The 22192-nt window shown below is 47.8% G+C and overlaps 1 protein-coding gene across 4 annotated transcripts in view; it reads right to left on the bottom strand.

Annotated features, from left to right (window-relative positions):
• The window catches only part of TCP11L1 (t-complex 11 like 1), a 310856-nt gene that overhangs the window by 119888 nt on the left and 168776 nt on the right, over positions 1 to 22192 (bottom strand). For all 4 annotated transcript variants that reach the window (XM_075325608.1, XM_075325606.1, XM_075325607.1 and 1 more), the window contains one exon: positions 8294 to 8414. In XM_075325608.1, the coding sequence (XP_075181723.1) occupies positions 8294 to 8414 (121 nt within the window). The remainder of the gene's footprint in view (positions 1 to 8293; positions 8415 to 22192) is intronic.

Here is a 22192-nt window from a genome sequence, read left to right as displayed (position 1 = left end):
TCACAGCGACTACCGTATTTATCATTAACGTAAAAGGGATAGGTTAATGTGTGAGGAAGAGTATATAAGTGTGCCGCTGTAAGTAGTAGTAGCACAAGTGCAGAGTGCAATACCTATGTTAAACTCACAGAGGCATATTGTTAGGAAATAAAGCAATTCCTCCCTTACTCGAAGGGTGTGTGGTATGGTCTCTGTTAATGATCACAGAGACAAAAGCAGTGAGTGTGAAATGGCAACTACCTAGGTCCGTTCCTCTAGTGGTGCCAGGAGACGGACAGCAGCGTAAGCTGCACAAAGCTCCTACCTGCGTTCGCTCCACTAGTGTGTGAGGACACAAACCACTAGATATGGCACCTGCCTAGGTCCACTCTACTAGTGGTGCAAAAGAGACGAACAGCAGCACAAGCCGCACAAAGCTCCTACCTATGTTCGCTCCCCTAGTGTGCGAGGATACGAACAACTGCCAGACGCAGTATAAGGAACGTTACCCTAGCGGCAACGCCCACCTACGAGTAGAATCACAAGGCCCAGCCGGACCATGTGCCTCAGGCACCTGCCTATATCCGCTCCACTAAGATGCAAGGATACGGACCACAGCCGAAGCTGTAAGGTACAAGAACGCTACCCTGCCGGTAGCGCTCACCTAGCATAGACAGAGAGATGCCTAGAGGGACGTGCACAGAGCGTCTACTCTCATGTATGAACCAAGAGGACTGAGCGCCGAGCGTCAGGGTCTTATATAGACTCTGTGCCTCATCCAAGATGGAGGACACCAGAGCCAATCCGCTGCTAGAACGACAGCAATGACGTCACGCTGGCCTATCACCGAGCAAAGCGTCAGAAGCACATGACCAGCGACCAATCGGCATAGAAGGTGTCAGAGACATGTGACCTCGTGTCAGCGATGATGTCACCCGCACATGTGCAATGGCTCCAAGATAGGACTTAGTCTCCAGTGCTTGTACATGTGCAGTAGTAAGAAATCCGAACATAGTCTCCAGTGCCACAGCAACCGTAACAATAATGCCTTGCACACGGTCAAGCAGTCCAGTGCCAGAGGCAGCAAAGCAACCCCAAAACATCAGGGAACCTCCGCCATGTTTGACTGTAGGGACCATGTTCTTTTCTTTGAATGCCTCTTTTTTTTTCCTGTAAACTCCATGTTGATGGCATTTCCCAAAAAGCTCTACTTTTGTCTCATCTGACCAGAGAACATTCTTCCAAAACGTTTTAGGCTTTCTCAGGTAAGTTTTGGGCAAACTGCAGCTGGCTTTTTTATGTCTCGGGGTAAGAAGTGGGGTCTTCCTGGGTATCCTACCATACAGTCCCTTTTCATTCAGATGCCGACGGATAGTACGGGTTGACACTGTTGTACGCTAGGACTGTAGGGCAGCTTGAAATTGTTTGGATGTTAGTCGAGGTTCTTTATCCACCATCCGCACAATCTTGCGTTGAAATCTCTCGTCAATTTGTCTTTTCCTCCACATCTAGGGAGGTTAGCCACAGTGTCATGGGCTTTAAACTTCTTGATGACACTACGCACTGTAGACACAGGAACTTTCAGGTCTTTGGAGATGGACTTGTAGCCTTGAGATTGCTCATGCTTCCTCACAATTTGGATTCTCAAGTCCTCAGACAGTTCTTTGGTCTTCTTTCTTTTCTCCATGCTCAATGTGGTACACACAAGGACACAGGACAGAGGTTGAGTCAACTTTAATCTATGTCAACTGGCTGCAAGTGTGATTTAGTTATCGCCAACACCTGTTAGGTGGCCACAGGTAAGTTACAGGTGCTGTTAAGTACACAAATTAGAGAAGCATCACATGATTTTTCAAACAGTGCCACTACTTTTGTCCACCCCCTTTTTTATGTTTGGTGGTGGAATTATATCCAATTTGGCTTTATGACAATTTTTTTTTTTTTTCATTGAAGACAAATTAAATGAAGATAATAATACCAAAGAATTTGTGATTGCCATCATTTTCAAGGAAGAAACTAAGTATTCTCTGACAGAATTGCAGGGGTGCCAATACTTTTGGCCAACACTGTACATCATGATACATGCAGAATATCCTGATGGAGGGGCACATACAGTATGGGGAGTCAAACATTGTAAATATCCAAGATGGAGGGAGGGCCAGTGGGGCACAGTGTGCTGGGGTGTGTCACCATGCAGTTTCAATCTCTTTATTCCCCTATATATATATGTGTATGGATTGGGGATGGAGGATTGATACTACATAGATCAGATGCCCCATAACACTTTGATAGAAGACACCCTCATATCCACCTTATAGAAAATTACAATCCCCGTTTTCACATAGTGTGCCGCCATTGTCCCCCCTTTCACATAGTGTGCCGCCGTTGCCTGCTTGCTAGTGAACAGGTCGGCAGACACCTCCAAAGAACAGGTCACCGGTCCATCTCCATTCTTCAGGCTGCTGACTCCAGCATGGCCTGCAAGAACGCCGGTCTGCCATCACCATTACAGAGGACACTCCTCTTCAGCAGACAGGTGGGCAGGACTCCCTCAGCCGTGCCCACCCTGTATGTTGCTAGTACATTCTACCTAGGGCTGCCACCAGGAATTTTAGACCCTATACTGCCAACATTTTTGAGCCCCCTTCAGACTTCGCCTCCACCACAGCTCCGCCTCTACCCCTCGAAATTTCGGCAATAGAAAAAAGTTGTTTCCAGCATCACGTCCAAGAAATAAGGTTAAAAAACAATTTTATTCCATAAGGTTAAAACCAACACTAGGTTGGATGCACGTCCACGAAGTATAAAACAATGGTTTACGTGTTTCACACCTACAAGAGGTTCTTAGTCTTAGGCTGCTTTCACACTACGTTTTTTTAACACGCGTTATAAACATTTTTTTTGCTGCAAAAGCGGATCCTGTTTTTCTAAAGAAAAACGCATGCAAACGCAAGTGTTATTTTACAGGATCCTGTGGACATTGGAGGTCATGTAATTGGGAGTCAGTGGAACTGAACGTGACGACTGGAAATTCAGATGCCGCTGGGGAAAAAAAGAGGAGAAAGCGAGAGAAAGCACGCGATAGAGAGAGCGAAATAGCGAAAGAGAGCGAAAGAAAGAGAGGGCGAAAGAAAGAGAGGGCGAAAAGAAAGAGAGGGCGAAGAAAGAAGAGGGGCGAAAGAAAGGAGGGCGAAAGAAAGAGCGAGGAAAGAGCGAGACAGAGAGAAAGAGAGAGAAAGAGAGAGAAGAGAGAGAAGAGAAAGAGAGAGAGAAGAGAGAGAGAAAGAGAGAGAAAAAGAGGAAAGAGAGAGGAAAGAGAGAGAAAGAGAGAGAAAGAGAGAGAAAGAGAGAGAAAGAGAGAGAAAGAGAGAGAAAGAGAGAGAAAGAGAGAAAGAGAGAGAAAGAGAAAGAGAGCGAGAGAAAGAAAGAGATAAAGATAGAGCGAAAGAGAGAAAGAAAGAGACAAAGAGCGAGAAAAAGAGAGAAAATAGAGAGAAAGAGAGGAAGAGAGAACGAAAGAGAGAGAAAAGAGATAGAGAAAGAGAGAGAGAAAGAAAGAGAAAGAAAGAGAGAAATAAAGAAAGAAACAAACTCACTCTTTGTGGTTTCTGGGCATGCTCAGTACACCAAACAGGATCCTGTCTATCAGCATACCACCGTTCACATGCATTTGCATGTTGTTTAGTCAGGATCCAGCGACTTGCAGTATTTGGACGCAGCTCAAAAACGCTACAAGTAGCGTTTTTAAACAATGTTAAAAAACTGCAAGTCGCTGGATTCTGACAAAACTGCACGCAAACGCATGTGAACACATGTTGACGCAAGTCCATTGCAAATGCATTGAAATGAAAAAAGGGATTTGTACTGGATCCGCTTTTGCAGCAAAAAAACGTTCAGGACGCATGTTAAAATAACGTAGTGTGAAAGCAGCCTTAGGCCGCCTTCACACATCCGTGAAAATCACGCACGTGTTTCACGGACGTGCCAAAGGTGTGTTTTCCCCTCCGTGTGCCATGTTAATGGCACTACGTGTGTTCTCCGTGTGTTATCCGTGATAACACACGAAGAACAAGAACTTTCAACTCACCTGTCCCTGGCGTCGCTGTCCGTGGTGCTGATCTTCGGTTTCCAGCCTGGCCGACTCCCCATTGCTGCTGCTTTCGCCGCAATGAAGTGAATATTAAATGAGCATAATGAGCGGCGGTCGGCAGCAAGTGACAGCAGCGGCAGAGACAGGAGGGCTGGAGAAGGTGAGCAAAGAGTTGTTATTTTTTTCTCTGACACGGGAGTTTTCTCCGGTGCGTCACACGGGACCGCATCCACACTACATCCGTGTGGTCCGTATGCGGCCCGTGTGACACCCGTGCTGCCGGAGAAAAACGGACATGCATCCGTGTGGAGCACACGGACACACGTATGCTCCACACGGAGGCACGGGCCAATGGCTGCACATGTGCGTGCACATAAACCCATTGATTTTAATGCAAAGAGGGGAGCCAGCACTGCTCATGAATGGCATGCAACAATGAAAAAATAAAAAGTGTAAAATTCACAAATTCATTCCTACTGTAACAATTCAATGAGATTTTTTGCAAATTATTGATCAATGATTTGAGCCCCCCTGCCCCATCACGGCAAATCTCTATAGGGGGGTTCCTACACTATGTTATAAATTAATATCGTACCATAAGGTCTCATACAATGACTTGAACAGGACCATATAAGAACACCACTTACCCGGGGAATGTCAGAACCGCTCCATACTGCAAGGACTGACAACTGCGAATAAAGGCAGCCCAGGTGCCAGTGTGTGTGGCAGAACCACACACACCAGCACAATGTCAGAACTAACCCCCACAGTGTCAGACCAGCAAGCATGGATGAAGGGCGGAACAGCCTCAGGCAGGTGGTGCTTAAATAATAAATGCCTATGGACCAGGGGGCGGTGGCTGTGTGTGAACAGGCACCAACATGAATTTTGATGGCAACAGAAGGAATTTGCAAACCACACTGGGCGTGCACGGCATGGTGGCGGTCAACCACCGACCAGTAACGCAAAGAAGAGGGGAGCCAGCACTGCTCATGAATGGCATGCAACAATGAAAAAATTAAAAAGTGTAAAATTCACAAATTCATTCCTACTGTAAGGCTATGTGCGCACGTTGCGTACAAGCCCTGCAGAAATTTCTGCAGCGATCTGAAGAGCACATGTGCGCTTTAGATCGCTGCAGAAATGTCCGTAGTGAGCGCCGATTCCATGCGCTCTGCCTGCAGCTCCTGCCATAGACAGAGCAGGAGCTGCCGGCAAAGCGCAGGAAAGAAGTGACATGTCACTTCTTTTTGCGCAGCGCTTCGGCAGTAGCCGAAGCGCTGCGCTCTTAAACGCCACGTGCGCACGGCCCCTGCACAGTCTCCATAGACTGTGCAGGGGACGCAGGACGCATGCAGTTACGCTGCGCTACAAAGCGCAGCGTAACTGCATGTTTTTACGCGACGTGCGCACATAGCCTAACAATTCAATGAGATTTTTTGCAAATTATTGATCAATGATTTGAGCCCCCCTGCCCCGTCATGGCAAATCTCTATAGGGGGGTTCCTACACTATGTCATAAATTAATATCGTACCATAAGGTCTCATATAATGACTTGAACAGGAGCATATAAGAACACCACATCAAAATTCAGTTTTGGTGCTTGTTAACACACAGCCACCGCCTCCTGCTCCAAGGCATCATTATTTAAACACCACCTGCCTGAAGCTTGTTCCGCCCTCATCCATGCTTGCTGGTCTGGCACTGTGAGGGCCAGTCCTGACATTGTGCTGGTGTGTGTGGTTCTGCCACACACACTGGCACCTGGGCTGCCTTTATTCGCGGTTGTCAGTCCTGGCAGCATGGGAGCGGTTCAGACATGTCTCGGGTAAGTGGTGCTCTTATATGGTCCTGCTCATTATATGAGACCTTATGGTACATAATAATTTATAATATAGAGTTAGGGAGCCCCCTATAGAGATTTGCCGTGACGGGGCAGGGGGGCTCAAATCATTGATCAATCATTTGCAAAAATCTCATTGAATTGTTACAGTAGGAATGAATTTGTGAATATTACACTTTTTTATTTCTTCATTGTTGCATGCCATTCATAAGCAGTGCTGGCTCCCCTCCTTTTTTCATTGATTTTAATGGGTTTACGTATGCCCGTGTCTCCGCTACATGTGGGCACGGACCTAGCACGTACCAGAGACACGTGCGTGTGAAGGGGGCCTTAGACATATCCTGCTAGATTTGCACAAGTTATGGAATAAAATCGTTTTTTATCCTTATTTCTTGGACGTGATGCTGGAAACAACTTTTTTCTATTGCCAAACTTTGCCTCTTTGAACACGGAGCTGCCCTCCCTGCACCGTCCCCCAGGGAAAGCACACAGGTGATGCCTTTACCGGGGGAGCTAAGATCCTCCTGTGCATACTTACTTCAAACCTTCCACAGTCCCACTCACTGGAAAATCTCCAATTTTGCAAACCCCAATCAAACATGAACCGCTAGTTGTCATTTTGACAGCCTGAAAAAAGCTGCATGCACCATTTCTCAGGTCATCAAAATGATGAGCCCCAGTCAGAATACTCAGCCATATGCGTATATCTAATATATAAAGCTGAGTGTGTATATATGTGTGTGTATATGTATGTATATGAATTGTGTGTATATGTATGTATGTATGTCAACTAAAGGAATCTGCACCGTCACATTTACAATCACGATATTTTGCACAAACACCCCATTTAACTTAGGGAACGTCATAGACTATGTTTTGAAGAGAAAATTGAACACCGCGCTATAGTTATTCGCCAAAAAACTTACATTAAAGTCAATGGAGCTGGAAGCTACAGGTCATTAATAGGAGCTGTGATTGGTTGCTATAGGCAATGAAGGACATTGTTAGTATAAGAAGCTTATGTGTAAGGTAATATGATATCAGTGTATCAGTGGAGAGATGGACAGAAAAGGAAAGCGAAAGGGAAAGAGACAGACAGACTGCCAGGCAGGGAAAGAGACAGACAGGCAGCTACAGCCAGCCAGGAAAAGAGACAGACAGCAAGGGAAAGAGACAGACTGTGACAGCCAGCCAGGGAAAGAGACAGACACACAGAGACTGCCAGGCAGGGAAAGAGACAGACAGAGACTGCCAGGCAGGGAAAGAGATTGCCAGGCAGGGAAAGAGACAGACAGAGACTGCCAGCCAGGAAAAGAGACAGAGACTGCCAGCAGAGATAGACAGACAGAGACTGCCAGGAAGGGAAAGAGACAGACAGAGACTGCCAGGCAGGGAAAGAGACTACCAGGCAGGGAAAGAGATAGGAAGAGACTGCCAGGCAGGGAAAGAGACATACAGAGACTACCAGGCAAGGAAAGAGATAGAAAGAGACTGCCAGGCAGGGAAAGAGATACAAAGACAGAGAGAGACAGACAGGGAAAGAGACAGACAGACAGACTACATGCACATATACACACACAGCTCTACAACAGGCACATTTCCTTACACACACTATACATTACCTCATCTTGCAGCTCTTGATCGTGCACTGGGAGCTTCACGGAGCCTGCAGCAGCTGAACAACAGGACCTGCTAGTTCTCCGGTCATGTGATCAGGCAAGGTTCTTCATCTCAGCCTCCGTTCTGCTCCAGTGCATTTCCTGTCCTGCACTGATCATCACATAGATCAGTGCAGGAAGAGAGAGGGCAGCTCTCTATGAGAGACTCGGGCCCCCTCACTGCCCTGATTGCGGCCCCGTCACCTGGGGCCCGGTGAGCAGAAAAATGAAAGAAAGGGGAAGGGCCTGGGCTGTCAGCGGCCCCGCCCCCTCTTGGCTTCTGCTCACGGGGCCCCTACAGGAGTCATGATTGTAATACCCTGATGGCGGCCCACTTGCTGCCGATGTGCTGCAGGGCGGGCGGATGACCCAGCAGCTTAATGTTTCATGCGGATTATAATGGGGGCAATTTACTTTTCTGAGCATGGGCCCCCTGGAGCCTCGGGCCCCGGGCGGTAGCCCAGATTGCCCTCATTATAATCTGCCTATGCCTGTGTGGCATGCAATCCCTGCATGTTTACTGACTATTTTACAGCCACAAGACATGCAGGATGGGGACTCGAGCATAGCTCTCGAGCACCCATGATACTTGATCGAGTAACTTGCGAACCCGGGCACCTCGATGCATGATCAAGTATTGAGCAGCGGCGAGTGCGCTCGCTTATCATTATCTATTTGGCAAGATATCACAGGCTATGACAGTCTGGTAACATTACTATTACCTCTTTAATTTCTCCCAGTAATATAATGGCATGATCATAAACTGGAGGGTCTTCACTGAATTGAGTCTCCAGGCAATCCCAGAAGGCTTTATGCACAATATCCCGAACTGTTCTTTCTAGACTAAAAGAAAAAAATGGAAAATATATTATAAAACTGTTCTAACAATGGACATGACTACAACCTTTTGCATTGTGTTTTATTACTGCATATAACCAATATTGTGCCAAAAAGGGCAACTGTACAGGTAACAGTATCGAATACTATTATATATACACTTACTTACAGTTGAAACCAGTGGTTTACATACAGTATCTAAAAAGACATATCTGCATTTTTTTCTCACTTTGACATGACAGCAGGATAAACCTTTCCAGTTTTAGGTCAATTAGGAACCAAAATTATTTAGATTTACCAAATGCCAGAATAATGAGAGAAAGAGAATATTTTAAGGCATTTTTGTTACTTTCTGCAAGGTCAAAAGTTTACATACTTTTCATTAGTATCTGGTACCATTGACCTTAAACTGTATGACTTGATTCAAAAGTTTGGATATCCTTCCACAAGCGTCTCACAATAGTTGGTAGGAATTTGGGCCCATTCCTCCTGACAGAACTGGTGTAACTGAGCCATGTTTGTAGGTAGCCTTGCTTGCACCTCCCTTTTCAGCTTTGCCTATACATTTTTAATAGGATTGAGATCACGCATTTGTGATGGCCACTCCAAAACATTGACTTTGCTATCCTTAAACCACTTTGTAACCAGTTTGGCAGTATGCTTCTGGTCATTGTCCATTAGGAATACTCATTACCCCCAAAGCTTTAAGTTTCTGGCTGAAGTCTTGAGATATTGATTTAGTATTGCCACATAATCTTCTTTCCTCATGATGCCATCTATTTTGTGAAGTGCACCAGTTCCTCCTGCAACAACACCACCCCACAACATGATTCTGCCATACCTGTATTTCAAAATTTGGGTGCTATTCTTAGGCTTCAAAGCTTCTCCCTTTTTCCTCCAAATGTAATGATGGTCATTATGGCGAAACATTTCAATTTTAGTTTCATCAGACCACAAGACATGTGTGCCGCCCCCACGCTTGTACCAGCCGGGCTGCTCGGATCCGGACCCGCTGTGTGGCTCGAGAGATCCTCTGGACCCGGGGGTCACGCGGACACGCCAAATGAAAAGGGGGACATAGTTGTATGGCCTTGGCCGTATTCAGTTCGTGACGCCACCCACAGTGTGTGGTGAAGTGGGACACCACCGCTGCTGTTGTGGGACACTCAGGGGAGATGTAGTGGCAGCTGGATGTTAACCCCTCCGTGGGTAGGGATGGCTGTCCCGGGACCCAGTGTCTCTGTGCAGGGTATGGTGATGGCAGGGGCTTGCGCGCCCGGATGTACCAGGGGATGTTTGGTTACTCACAATTAAATGAATCACACGAGTCTTTTGGTAAATTAAGGTGCTGGTTGCCAGCTGCTACGGCTGGTTGTACTCTAATCCCCCACCCGGGTTGGTGGTCGCACTAATTCTGTTGTTTGTTTAGACTTCCTGGTCTGGAACATGGGAGTCTGCTCCCGGCTTTTTTGTGTACCTGAGGAGCCGTGCCCGCTGACGCTGACCCGTGGGATCTATGGGCCCTGGCGGTTGCCCTATCCCTCTCTCTGGGTGGTTGTCTGCTTTTGGGACTTTGGTTGGGACAGGACCTATAATCCTGCCCTCAATCAGTTGATTAGCTAGGCCGTTGGTTCCAGTCTTGGCTTCAGAGTCCGAGTACCCCCTCTGTGCACGGTTTGCGGGTCGGGTCTCTGGTGTCGGTACCGGCGGGCTCCAACCCTGTCACGGTCCACCTCGGCTCTCCGGCTGCCGTCTTCCCGTCGCCTGCCGACGGAGACCACCGTTTGCCACCTAGCCAGGGTACCAGGGCTCCAACCCTGGCACCATTCAACTCGAGCTTCTCCTCTCAACTTGAACTTTAACTTTTCACTGCTTATTTTCCCGCCCCGGGCTGTCTAGACCCCTAGGTGGGCGTTCCCAAACCGCCTGGTCCCGCCCACTGGTGTGCCTGTCTTGCCCTGAGGAGGGTGACTAGGGTTTCAGGTCGACTGTATGTAACCCTGTGAGGGAAGGTGTTATGCGGGGGCCTAATGTGTGACTACCTGGTTTTGTCAGGGCGTCACACATCTCTCAAAATTAAGGTATTTGTTCCTGTGTGCATTTGCAGGCATTAATCTGGCTTTTTTATGTTTCTTTTAGAGTAATGGCTTCTTCCTGGCAGAGTGCCCATGTTGATACAGTACTTGTTTTACTGTGGATAATGACATAATCTAACCAGCTTTCACCAGCATCTTCACAAAGTCTTTTGCTTTTGTTCTGGGATTAATATTCACATGTCTGACGAAAGCACATTCATCTCTGGAACTCAGAACCCGTCTCCCTCCTGAGCAATATTGATGGCTGGACATTCCCATCTTGTTTGTACTTGCATATAATTGTTTGTGCAGATGAACGAGGAACCTTCAGGTATCTGGAAATTGCACCCAAGAATGACCCAGACTTGTGCAAGTCCACAATTCTCTTCCTGAGATCTTGGCTTATTTCTTTTGACTTTCCAATGATGCTACACAAAGAAGCAGTGTGTTTCAGGTGTGCATTAAAATACATCCACAGGTGTGTCTTTAATTAACTCAGATGTTGCTAATAAACCTAATAAGTTTCCAAAGACATGACATCATCATATGAGCAGTTCTATATAATTTAAAGGCATAGTACTCTTAAGGCCCCGTCACACGAGCGATATCGCTAGCGAGCGTACCCGCCCCCGTCGTTTGTGCGTCACGTGCAAATTGCTGCTCGTGGTGCACAATATCATTAGGAGCCGAAACACGGACTTACCTGCTTAGTGACGTCGCTGTGGCCAGCGAACCGCCTCCTTTCTAAGGCGGGCTTTGCACACTACGACATCGCAGGTGCGAGGACGGTGCGGTCAAATCGAAAGTGACACACATCCGGCGTCGCTGTCAATGTCGTAGTGTGCAAATCCTTTTATATACGATTAACGAGCGCAAAAGCGTCGTTATCGTATGATCGGTGTAGGGTCTGACACTTCCAATAATTTAGCAGCTGCGACGGTACGATGTTGTTCCTCGTTCCTGCGGCAGCACACATCGCTGTGTGTGAAGCCGTAGGAGCGAGGAACATCACCTTACCTGTGTCCCGGCTGCAATGCGGAAGGACGGAGGTGGGCGGGATGTTTACGTCCCGCTCATCTCCGCCCCTCCGCTCCTATTGGCCGGCTGGCGTGTGACGTCGCTGTGATGCCACACGACCCACCCCCTTAGGAAGGAGGCGGGTCGCCGGCCAGAGCGACGTCGCAGAGCAGGTGAGTGCATGTGAAGCTGCCATAGCGATAATGTTCGCTACGGCAGCAATCACAAGATATCGCTGCTGCGACGGGGACGGGGACTATCGCGCTCGGCATTGCAAGCATCGGCTTGCGATGTTGCAGCGTGCAAAGTACCCCTTAGGGGGCGGTTCGTGCGGTGTCACAGCGGCGTCACTAAGCGGCCGCCCAATAGAAGCGGAGATGAGCGGCCGTAACATCCCGCCCACCTCCTTCCTTCCTCATTGCCGGCGGCCGCAGGTAAGCTGTAGTTCGTCGTTCCCGAGGTGTCACACATAGCGATGTGTGCTGCTTCAGGAACGACGAACAACCTGTGTCCTGAAGAATCAACGATTTTTTGAAAAGGAACGACGTGTCAACGATGGACGATTTGGTATTTTCCATCGTTAACGGTCGCTCGTTGGTCTCACACGCAACGATATCGCTAACGATGCCGGATGTGCGTCACTGAATCCGTGACCCCGGCGATATATCGTTAGATACGTCGCCGCATGTGACGGGGCCTTTACTGTATGTAAACTTTTGACTTTGCAGAAAGTAATAAAAATTCCTTAAACATTTTCTCTCATTATTCTGGCATTTGGCAAATATAAAGAATTTTGGTAATCTCAATTGACCTAAAATGGAAAGATTTATTCTAATTTCATGTCAGATAGTGAGAAAAACATAGTGTCTTTTTAGATAGTGTATGTAAACTTCTGATTTCAACTGTATATAGTATATGGAATGGCCATTAAATTTAGAAATATAAACCTATACAATAGAAAAATAACCAAAACAAATATTCATAAAATGGATATTTGTAATATGATTAAAATGTATATAGCAAGGTAAAGGTAGTGAAAATAGTGGAAAACACTTAAAGAAAAAAGAGGAACAGCAGAAATAGATAATAAGTTTGAACAGCAGAAAATGGTCTCTATAAAAAAAAATCACTGTAAATAAATAAATTGATCCATAGAAAACTGGCCATGGCCACATTACAAAGTGCAGAAAAAATGTATCTAGAATTTAAAAAAATATATATGTAACCAATAGAGGTTCTGCATATAGTACATGTCCATTTAATGCATATTTAACGGGGCATGTGGATAAATAGAGGACTTATTCATATCTTTTGAGCAGCATTTTGTGGATATTGTATTTTCTATAGTGCTAGGGGACATTTATTCATCTTAAATGTTTGAGGTATTTTTGGGTGTTGGTGTCCATGTATTGTGGCAATTGGTTTTCATTATTTTTAATCTTGATTTATAATAAAGGTCAGTTTTTTTCATTTATTACAGGTTGGACTGGCTCTACTCTGTGCAGTGTCTTTTTCTCCCCTTTTGAGAACTAATAGACCTTGTGATGAGCCTAATTGTTGATATTTTGCCCGATGTCCACCTTTTAAGCTTTTGCATGGATGGACGGACTTCATTTCGTAGTCTTCCAACTGTCATGGTGCTCACATGATGCAGTTTTTTTTAATTGTTTGGGCCGAGAGAGTGATATTTATGAGCCGGATGATGCTGTACCTCTTTTTTTTTTGGATGGGGGGGGGATCTCCATGGGTGCACCTCAATTTGAGCCAGTGACTTGTGCTTGGGAATTAACCTAATTAAAAACTGCGCTATTAGGAAATGTGACAACAGGTTGTAATTTATAGTATACAGGAAAAAAAAGATTTTTCCACCAAAAGGAGCAAAACGGTAACAATGGAGTGATATGACAAGAATCTGCATAACTAATCATAGGTTACATAATTGCAAGTGAAATGTATGTACGAAATAGCCCAGATGATGGTTTATAAAATGACGGTAGTCTCATGCTCAAAGCTGTAGTGGATTGTGAGATATCAAGCCTGAAAGTCAAAAGTTCAAAATATTGTTACCCTTTTGCTTGTCTTACTATCTTCGATATACAGTATACCCTATAAAATACCAGAGACCACAACAATTTTGTCCCATATAAATAATGTGCACATATTATACTTCCTCATTTCTAATGTCGTTATCCCCTTTTATTACATACAGTATTTCACAAAAGTGAATACCCCCTCATATTTTTGTAAATATTTTATTATATCTTTTCATGGCACAACACTAAAGATACGACTCTTTGAAAAAATGCAAAGTAGTCAGTGTACATATTGCATAACAGTTTAAATTTGGTGTACTCGACACAGCTATTAATGTCTAAACTACTGGCAACAAAAGGGAGTACACCTCTAAGTGAAAATTGTCAAATTGTGCCCAATTAGCCATTTTCCCTCCCCGTATGTATTGTTACTCAGTGCTACACAGTCTTAGGTGTGAATGGGGAGCAGGTGTGTTAAATTTGGTGTCATCGCTCACACATTCTCTCTGTCACTTCTGCCCTGGACCACAATCTCAAGATGGACAGACTAGAGGCAAGCTGCCCACCAAGTAGGATCCCAAGAACCTCAAAATCATTTAACCCCTGTACAGGGATCTGGAATTATTACAGGGTCCGACAGGTTGCTGCTCATGGAAGGCTGCAATCCAGGGAAGAATGGTCGTCAGGCAGGTACCTCCAAACCAGGAGGTACAGAAAAAGGAAAAAATAGTCAGGCAAGAGCGCAGTCAGGAAATTAGGGTAAGGTCAAACTGGAGATAGCAGCGAAGTACAAAAACAGCGGCAGAAGAGTCATCAAAGAGCAGGCAGGGGTCAAAACACAGGGAACAAATATACAGAGCAGGGTGTGAACCAGAGACAAGCAGTTATAACTAGACTATCTGGCAGGGAGCAGCAGACAACTAAACAATGAAGAGTGTGGTGCCTTCCATTAGGCTGGAGCAGGAAGCTGATAACTTCACCTGGAAGGCACACACCATCACAGGCAGCCAGTGGTACAGCAAGTCCCAGGTCTACCAAACTTGGTGGATGGGCGGAGACTGCGCTCACCAGAGCTACTGGTACTGACTCTGCCTCTATCACCACCACCGCCCACCGTGGGAATGTGGCGGCGCCTGGTTGCTGGAGCAGAAATCACAGCTGCAAACTCCAGTGGAGACGTGACACTCTCATAATGCTTGCTTAAGTAGTCTTTTACTAGGCATTGCCCCCACTAGCCAGATTCCTACTCCACACTGATGAGGGGCAAATACCCTGAAACGGCTGTCTGTGGATGGATACCATGTTTGGTATAGGTGGTCTGCTTGACTGGAGACTGCCCTTCCCGTGGTTGTTCCTTCCCGGTGAAAGACCTGGCTAGTTTCCTGCCAGCGTTGAGAAACATGTGATGGTGTCTCCGCGGCTTTCTCATTTGCATATTTCCCAGGGGGCTTTGCTCTAGAATCACTGCGTTGAGAAACACGTGATGGTGTCTCCGCAGTGGATATGTTGATCTCCCTAAGGTCAACAATGCTTGCTTAAGTAGTCTTTTACTAGGCATTGCCCCCACTAGCCAGATTCCTACTCCACACTGATGAGGGGCAAATACCCTGAAACGGCTGTCTGTGGATGGATACCATGTTTGGTATAGGTGGTCTGCTTGACTGGAGACTGCCCTTCCCGTGGTTGTTCCTTCCCGGTGAAAGACCTGGCTAGTTTCCTGCCAGCGTTGAGAAACATGTGATGGTGTCTCCGCGGCTTTCTCATTTGCATATTTCCCAGGGGGCTTTGCTCTAGAATCACTGCGTTGAGAAACACGTGATGGTGTCTCCGCAGTGGATATGTTGATCTCCCTAAGGTCAACAATGCTTGCTTAAGTAGTCTTTTACTAGGCATTGCCCCCACTAGCCAGATTCCTACTCCACACTGATGAGGGGCAAATACCCTGAAACGGCTGTCTGTGGATGGATACCATGTTTGGTATAGGTGGTCTGCTTGACTGGAGACTGCCCTTCCCGTGGTTGTTCCTTCCCGGTGAAAGACCTGGCTAGTTTCCTGCCAGCGTTGAGAAACATGTGATGGTGTCTCCGCGGCTTTCTCATTTGCATATTTCCCAGGGGGCTTTGCTCTAGAATCACTGCGTTGAGAAACACGTGATGGTGTCTCCGCAGTGGATATGTTGATCTCCCTAAGGTCAACAATGCTTGCTTAAGTAGTCTTTTACTAGGCATTGCCCCCACTAGCCAGATTCCTACTCCACACTGATGAGGGGCAAATACCCTGAAACGGCTGTCTGTGGATGGATACCATGTTTGGTATAGGTGGTCTGCTTGACTGGAGACTGCCCTTCCCGTGGTTGTTCCTTCCCGGTGAAAGACCTGGCTAGTTTCCTGCCAGCGTTGAGAAACATGTGATGGTGTCTCCGCGGCTTTCTCATTTGCATATTTCCCAGGGGGCTTTGCTCTAGAATCACTGCGTTGAGAAACACGTGATGGTGTCTCCGCAGTGGATATGTTGATCTCCCTAAGGTCAACAATGCTTGCTTAAGTAGTCTTTTACTAGGCATTGCCCCCACTAGCCAGATTCCTACTCCACACTGATGAGGGGCAAATACCCTGAAACGGCTGTCTGTGGATGGATACCATGTTTGGTATAGGTGGTCTGCTTGACTGGAGACTGCCCTTCCCGTGGTTGTTCCTTCCCGGTGAAAGACCTGGCTAGTTTCCTGCCAGCGTTGAGAAACATGTGATGGTGTCTCCGCGGCTTTCTCATTTGCATATTTCCCAGGGGGCTTTGCTCTAGAATCACTGCGTTGAGAAACACGTGATGGTGTCTCCGCAGTGGATATGTTGATCTCCCTAAGGTCAACAATGCTTGCTTAAGTAGTCTTTTACTAGGCATTGCCCCCACTAGCCAGATTCCTACTCCACACTGATGAGGGGCAAATACCCTGAAACGGCTGTCTGTGGATGGATACCATGTTTGGTATAGGTGGTCTGCTTGACTGGAGACTGCCCTTCCCGTGGTTGTTCCTTCCCGGTGAAAGACCTGGCTAGTTTCCTGCCAGCGTTGAGAAACATGTGATGGTGTCTCCGCGGCTTTCTCATTTGCATATTTCCCAGGGGGCTTTGCTCTAGAATCACTGCGTTGAGAAACACGTGATGGTGTCTCCGCAGTGGATATGTTGATCTCCCTAAGGTCAACAATGCTTGCTTAAGTACACTCTCATACTGGTCAATGGAAGTTAAACATGGCACCTCATGGCAAAGAATTCTCTGAGGAGCTGGAAAAACAAATTATTGCTCTACATAAAAATGGTTTAAGCTATAAAAAGATTGCCATCAACCTGAAACTGAGCTACAGCACGGTGACCAAGACCATACAGTAGGCTAACAAGACAGGTTTCCTTCAGAACAGGCCTCACCATGGTCGACCAAGGATTTGAGTGTACATATTCAGTGTCATATCCAGAGGTTGCATTTTCAAAATAGATGCATGAGTGCTGCCAGCATTGCTGCAGAGGTTAAAGGTGTGGAGGGTCAGCCTATCACTGCTCAGACCATATACTGCAAACTGTATCAAATTGGTCTGCATAGCTGTCATCCCAGAAAGAATTCTCTTTTAAAGATGATGCACAAGAAAGCCTTCAAACATTTTGCGGAAAAAAACTAAGGAAATGGATTACTGTAACTATTTCCTGAACTCTAATGGAAGTAATATAAACTTATTTGGTTCAAATCAGGGCCGGCCTTAGCCTGAAAGGCGCCCTGTGCAAAACTGCCCTTTGGTGCCCCCCCCCCCCCCTCTACTGATTTTTTACCCAGTTTCCCAGGAAACAAATGACGACAGGAGCCAATTTTTTTTATATCCTAATAAAATTCAGCTCTTCAAATGTACAAAATACTCCAAATTTGTGCTGGAGAATCTGAACCTCAAATCCACCACGTTTGATCTCGTTCTTTTAGAGGTCTTCCGATTTCAACCATTTATGCCGTATCCCTGGATATTACATCATGGATGGTACATGCGGATCCCCCCCATGGGGCGCACATGTATCTGGAGAATGAGGCGCTGCCGCTCTTCATAGAGAGATGATATATATTTCTATACACTTAGATCGGCGCAGGTCGTGGCCCCATTGGTGGGATCAGCATCTACTATACAAATCCTGAGGATAAAAGTACAGGATGATGCCAGATAATGCACGATGGAGCCGGCGGCCGATACTGCGTGTACTCTGGACCAAAAAGTCCAAAATACAAATGTTAAAGGAGAATGTACGAAATTAGAAAAAAATCTCTGCTTTCTATGTAATAAAGAGTCCTCAGGTTATATGTGTCACTGCCTCTCAGCTCCAATGACCTGAACAGACTGAGGTGCAGTACCACATACACACCATGGGGCCATGAGGATAGGGGGCGCTGTGTATGTGTCACTGCCTCTCAGCTATACTGACCTGAAAAGACTAAGCTGCAGTACCACATACACACCATGAGGGAGGGGCCCTATGTATGGAAGAACTATGGCATATATACTGTAATCCATTTATTAACCAGTTTGGGCTCACACCTGCTGGCAATTCTGCAAATAATTTTGTTGGAAAATTTGTAAGATAAATCCGCGCTGAATCGTGATATTCTGCAGACTTTCATAATACACACCTCAGCTGCTGCAGAACATCATCATACACATCTCAATTGCTGCAGAACCTCATCATGCACACCTTCTATGCTGCAGAACCTCATTATACACATTTCAGCTGCTGCAGAATCTCATAATACACCTCAGCTGCTGCAGAACCCCATAAGGCTATGTGCGCACGTTGTGTATTTGCATGCAGTTACGCTGCGATCTGCACCGCAGCGTAACTGCATGCGTCCTGCGTCCCCAGCATAATCTATGAAGATTATGCAGGAGACGTGCGCACGTGGCGTATTAGAGCACAGCGCTTCGGCTGCTGCCCGAAGCGCGCGTTCTAAGAAGTGACATGTCACTTGTTTCCTGCGCTCTGCATGCAGCCCCCCGCTCTGTCTATGGGAGGGGCTGCACTCAGAGCGCATGGAATCGGCTTTTTTTTTTTTTCATTACGGACTCTTTCTGCAGCGATTTGAAGCGCACGTGTGCTGTTCAAATCGCTGCAGAAATTTCTGCAGGACAGAACGCTACGAGCGCACATAGCCTAATACACATCTCAGCTGCTGCAGCTCCTCATAATACACCTCAGCTGCTGCAGAACCCCATAATACACATCTCAGCTGCTGCAGCTCCTCATAATACACCTCAGCTGCTGCAGAACCCCATAATACACATCTCAGCTGCTAGCGATGCATTACATTGACAGACCTTCATACCTACACTAAACCATTACATGTGATGTGCAGACAGCAGTGACGCCATGTCACGTATGAGACTCCAATGTTATTTTGTTACAGCATAAGTTCTCTGACCGCTGATTCCTCCTGCACGACCCCCGGGTGGAAGGAATCAGACACCAGCTCCATTATTGCAGTCGTGTATATTTTACTCTGATGCTGCCACGTTTCAAATAAAACACATATAATATCTGTCCAGGGACGATGCAACTAGAATGAGGAGCCCTGGAGGCCGGTCCCCGGCGGCTTCTCCCTGCTCTGCTGCCCTGCACTGACCAGTGTCTCTCCTGTGTGACATTCTGCAGATTAGCCAAATCCCCAAAGTATATAATATACACTGTTAGGATTTAATTTGCCAATCTGAGAAGTCATGTGATCGCTCACCAGTGATTTGCAGACTCGGAGTCATCTGCTGAATGACATCTCCTCCTGCTTCTCTCATTGTTATCATTTTCAATTTGAGAAAAGCAGGAGGAGACGTCATTTGGCAGATGACCACACATTGCAAATCACATGTGAGTGATCAGATAACTACCACTCGAATCAGCAAGTGAAATCCTAACAGAGCACATATTACACACCTTTATAGGATATGGCAGGTTCAACATTCAGAATTACACTACACGTGACAGGTATAGGGCATATGTAGGGTGTATAATAAATAAATAAATAAATAAATATATAAATATAAATAAATATATATATATATATATATATATATATATATATATAATGTATTACCCCCTACATTTGCTCTGCACCCACTCTGGCCGCAGCTGCAGGGCCCACTGGCATCACATCACAGGCTCCCCCTGATGTCATTACACCTATCTGGGACCCACAGCTGCAGAGCAAGGGCGAAACAGGGAGCCAATGGCCATCTCCTCCTCAATGGTGTTCAACCATGCATCCAAGGAAATAGCAATGGCCCCCATCACCCACAGGCCTTGTCATTTTGCCACTGCATAAATTACACCATATACATGGCACACATACAGCAGATACTATATAAAAGATAGATGAATGCAGGGTGAGACTGGGGTGTCTGGGGTCCACAGGAGTTATATCTAGAGGCCACACTACAACTATATGCAAATACCTGCAGGAGCCCCCACACAGCCTCCTACATGCAGCAGGATCCCCCACACAGCCTCCTACACACAGCAGGATCCCCCACACAGCCTTCTACAAGCAGCAGGAGCTCCCACACAGCCTCCTACACGCAGCAGGAGCCCCCACACAGCTTCCTACACGCAGCAGGAGCCCCCACACAGACAGATATCCAGCCGGCGGGCCTCCAGCACAGAGAGGCAGGCAGCCTGGGGACCTCCAGCATGGAGAGGCAGGCAGCCAAAGGGGCCTCCAGGACGGAGAGACAGGCAGCCGGCGGGCCTCCAGGACGGAGAGACAGGCAGCCGGCGGGCCTCCAGGATGGAGAGACAGGCAGCCGGCGGGCCTCCAGGACGGAGAGGCAGGCAGCCGGCGGGCCTCCAGCACGGAGAGGCAGGCAGCCTGGGGGCCTCCAGCATGGAGAGGCAGGCAGCCGGCGGGCCCCAAGCACGGAGACGCAGGCAGCCTGGGGGCCTCCAGCACGGAGAGGCAGGCAGCCTGGGGGCCTCCAGCATGGAGAGGCAGGCAGCCGGCGGGCCCCAAGCACGGAGAGGCAGGCAGCCGGCGGGCCCCAAGCACAGAGACGCAGGCAGACACAGTGAGGCGGCCGGCCGCCCGCACAGTGAGGCGGCTGTCCACCCGCACAGTGAGGAGGTGGGCTGCCCGCACAGACAGGCATCCGGCAGCCCGCACAGAGGCGGCCGGCAGCCCGCACAGAGAGGCGGCCGGCCGCCCGCACAGAGAGGAGGCCGGCCGCCCGCAGAGACAGGAGGCCGTCCGCCCGCAGAGACAGGCGGCCGTCCGCCCGCAGAGACAGGCGCAGGCAGCCGGCGGGCCTCCAAGACGGAGAGACAGGCAGCCGGCGGGCCTCCAGGACGGAGAGGCAGGGAGCCGGGGGGCCTCCAGGACGGAGAGGCAGGGAGCCGGGGGGCCTCCAGCATGGAGAGGCAGGCAGCCGGCGGGCCTCCAGCACGGAGAGGCAGGCAGCCGGCGGGCCCCAAGCACGGAGAGGCAGGCAGCCGGCGGGCCCCAAGCACGAAGACGCAGGCAGCCACAGTGAGGTGGCTGTCCACCCGCACAGAGAGGCGGCCGGCCGCCCGCACAGAGAGGCGGTCGGCCGCCCGCAGAGACAGGCGGCCGTCCGCCCGCAGAGACAGGCGGCCGTCCGCCCGCAGAGACAGGCGGCCGTCCGCCCGCACAGAGAGGCAGGGAATTAACTTCTTACCTCTCTGCGGCGCCACCCCCCTGAAGCATGGCTGTCGGCGCCCTGTGCGACCGCACAAGTCGCACATGCCTAAAGCCGGCCATGGTTCAGATGGTGTCATGCATGTATGACAGAAACCAGGTGAGGCGTATAAAGACAAGTGTGTCTTGCCTACATTGAAACATGGTGATGGGAGTGTCATGGTTTGGAGCTGCACGAGTGCTGTCAGCTATGGAGACCTACAATTCATTGAGGGAATCAAAAATTCCAACATGTACTGTGACATACTGAAGCACAGCATGATCCCCTCCCTTTGGAAACTGGGCCACAGGGCAGTATTTCAACATGATAATGACCACAACACAGACATGACCACTGCCTTGCTAAAGAAACTGAGGCTAAAAACCGCTGGACTGGTCAAGCATGTCTACAGACCTAAACTCTATTCAGCATCTGTGGGGCATCCTCAAACAGAAGGTCTCTAACATCCACCAGCTCCGTGATGTCATCATGAAGGAGTGGAAGAGGATCCAGTGGCTCCTGTGAGGCTCTAGTGAACTGATGCCCGACAGAGTTAAGGCAGTGCTTAAAAATAATAGTGGCCACACAAAATGTTGACACTTTGGGCACAATTTGGCAATTTTCACTAAGGGGTATTGTTCTGCCATGTATGGCAACTTGATAATCTCATTCATTGCAATTTCTGTTACAACCCCTAGAGGTCGTTGTTACCCTTTGTATTATTGAGTTTGTCTTTAAGCTAACTGTATTCTGGGTAAAGAAACGCCCCCTTTGTACTCTGAGTAGAAGCCTGCAGCCATTTTCTCTTCGGATTTGTTAGGAAAGGACCTATTGCCTTGTTTCTCCTATTTCTACATCCACCCCTGCCTTGTGTAATCCGGTGAGTCAGAGATAAATCACATGTGTAAGGCTAGTTATACACATCCACGACCGCAGGTGGTAGTTGAAGTGAGTG

Source organism: Anomaloglossus baeobatrachus, chromosome 10 (assembly GCF_048569485.1).
Source record: "Anomaloglossus baeobatrachus isolate aAnoBae1 chromosome 10, aAnoBae1.hap1, whole genome shotgun sequence".
Lineage (NCBI taxonomy): Eukaryota > Metazoa > Chordata > Amphibia > Anura > Aromobatidae > Anomaloglossus > Anomaloglossus baeobatrachus.
Note: the sequence above shows the minus strand (reverse complement) of the source record. Positions and strands in the feature narration are given on the sequence as shown.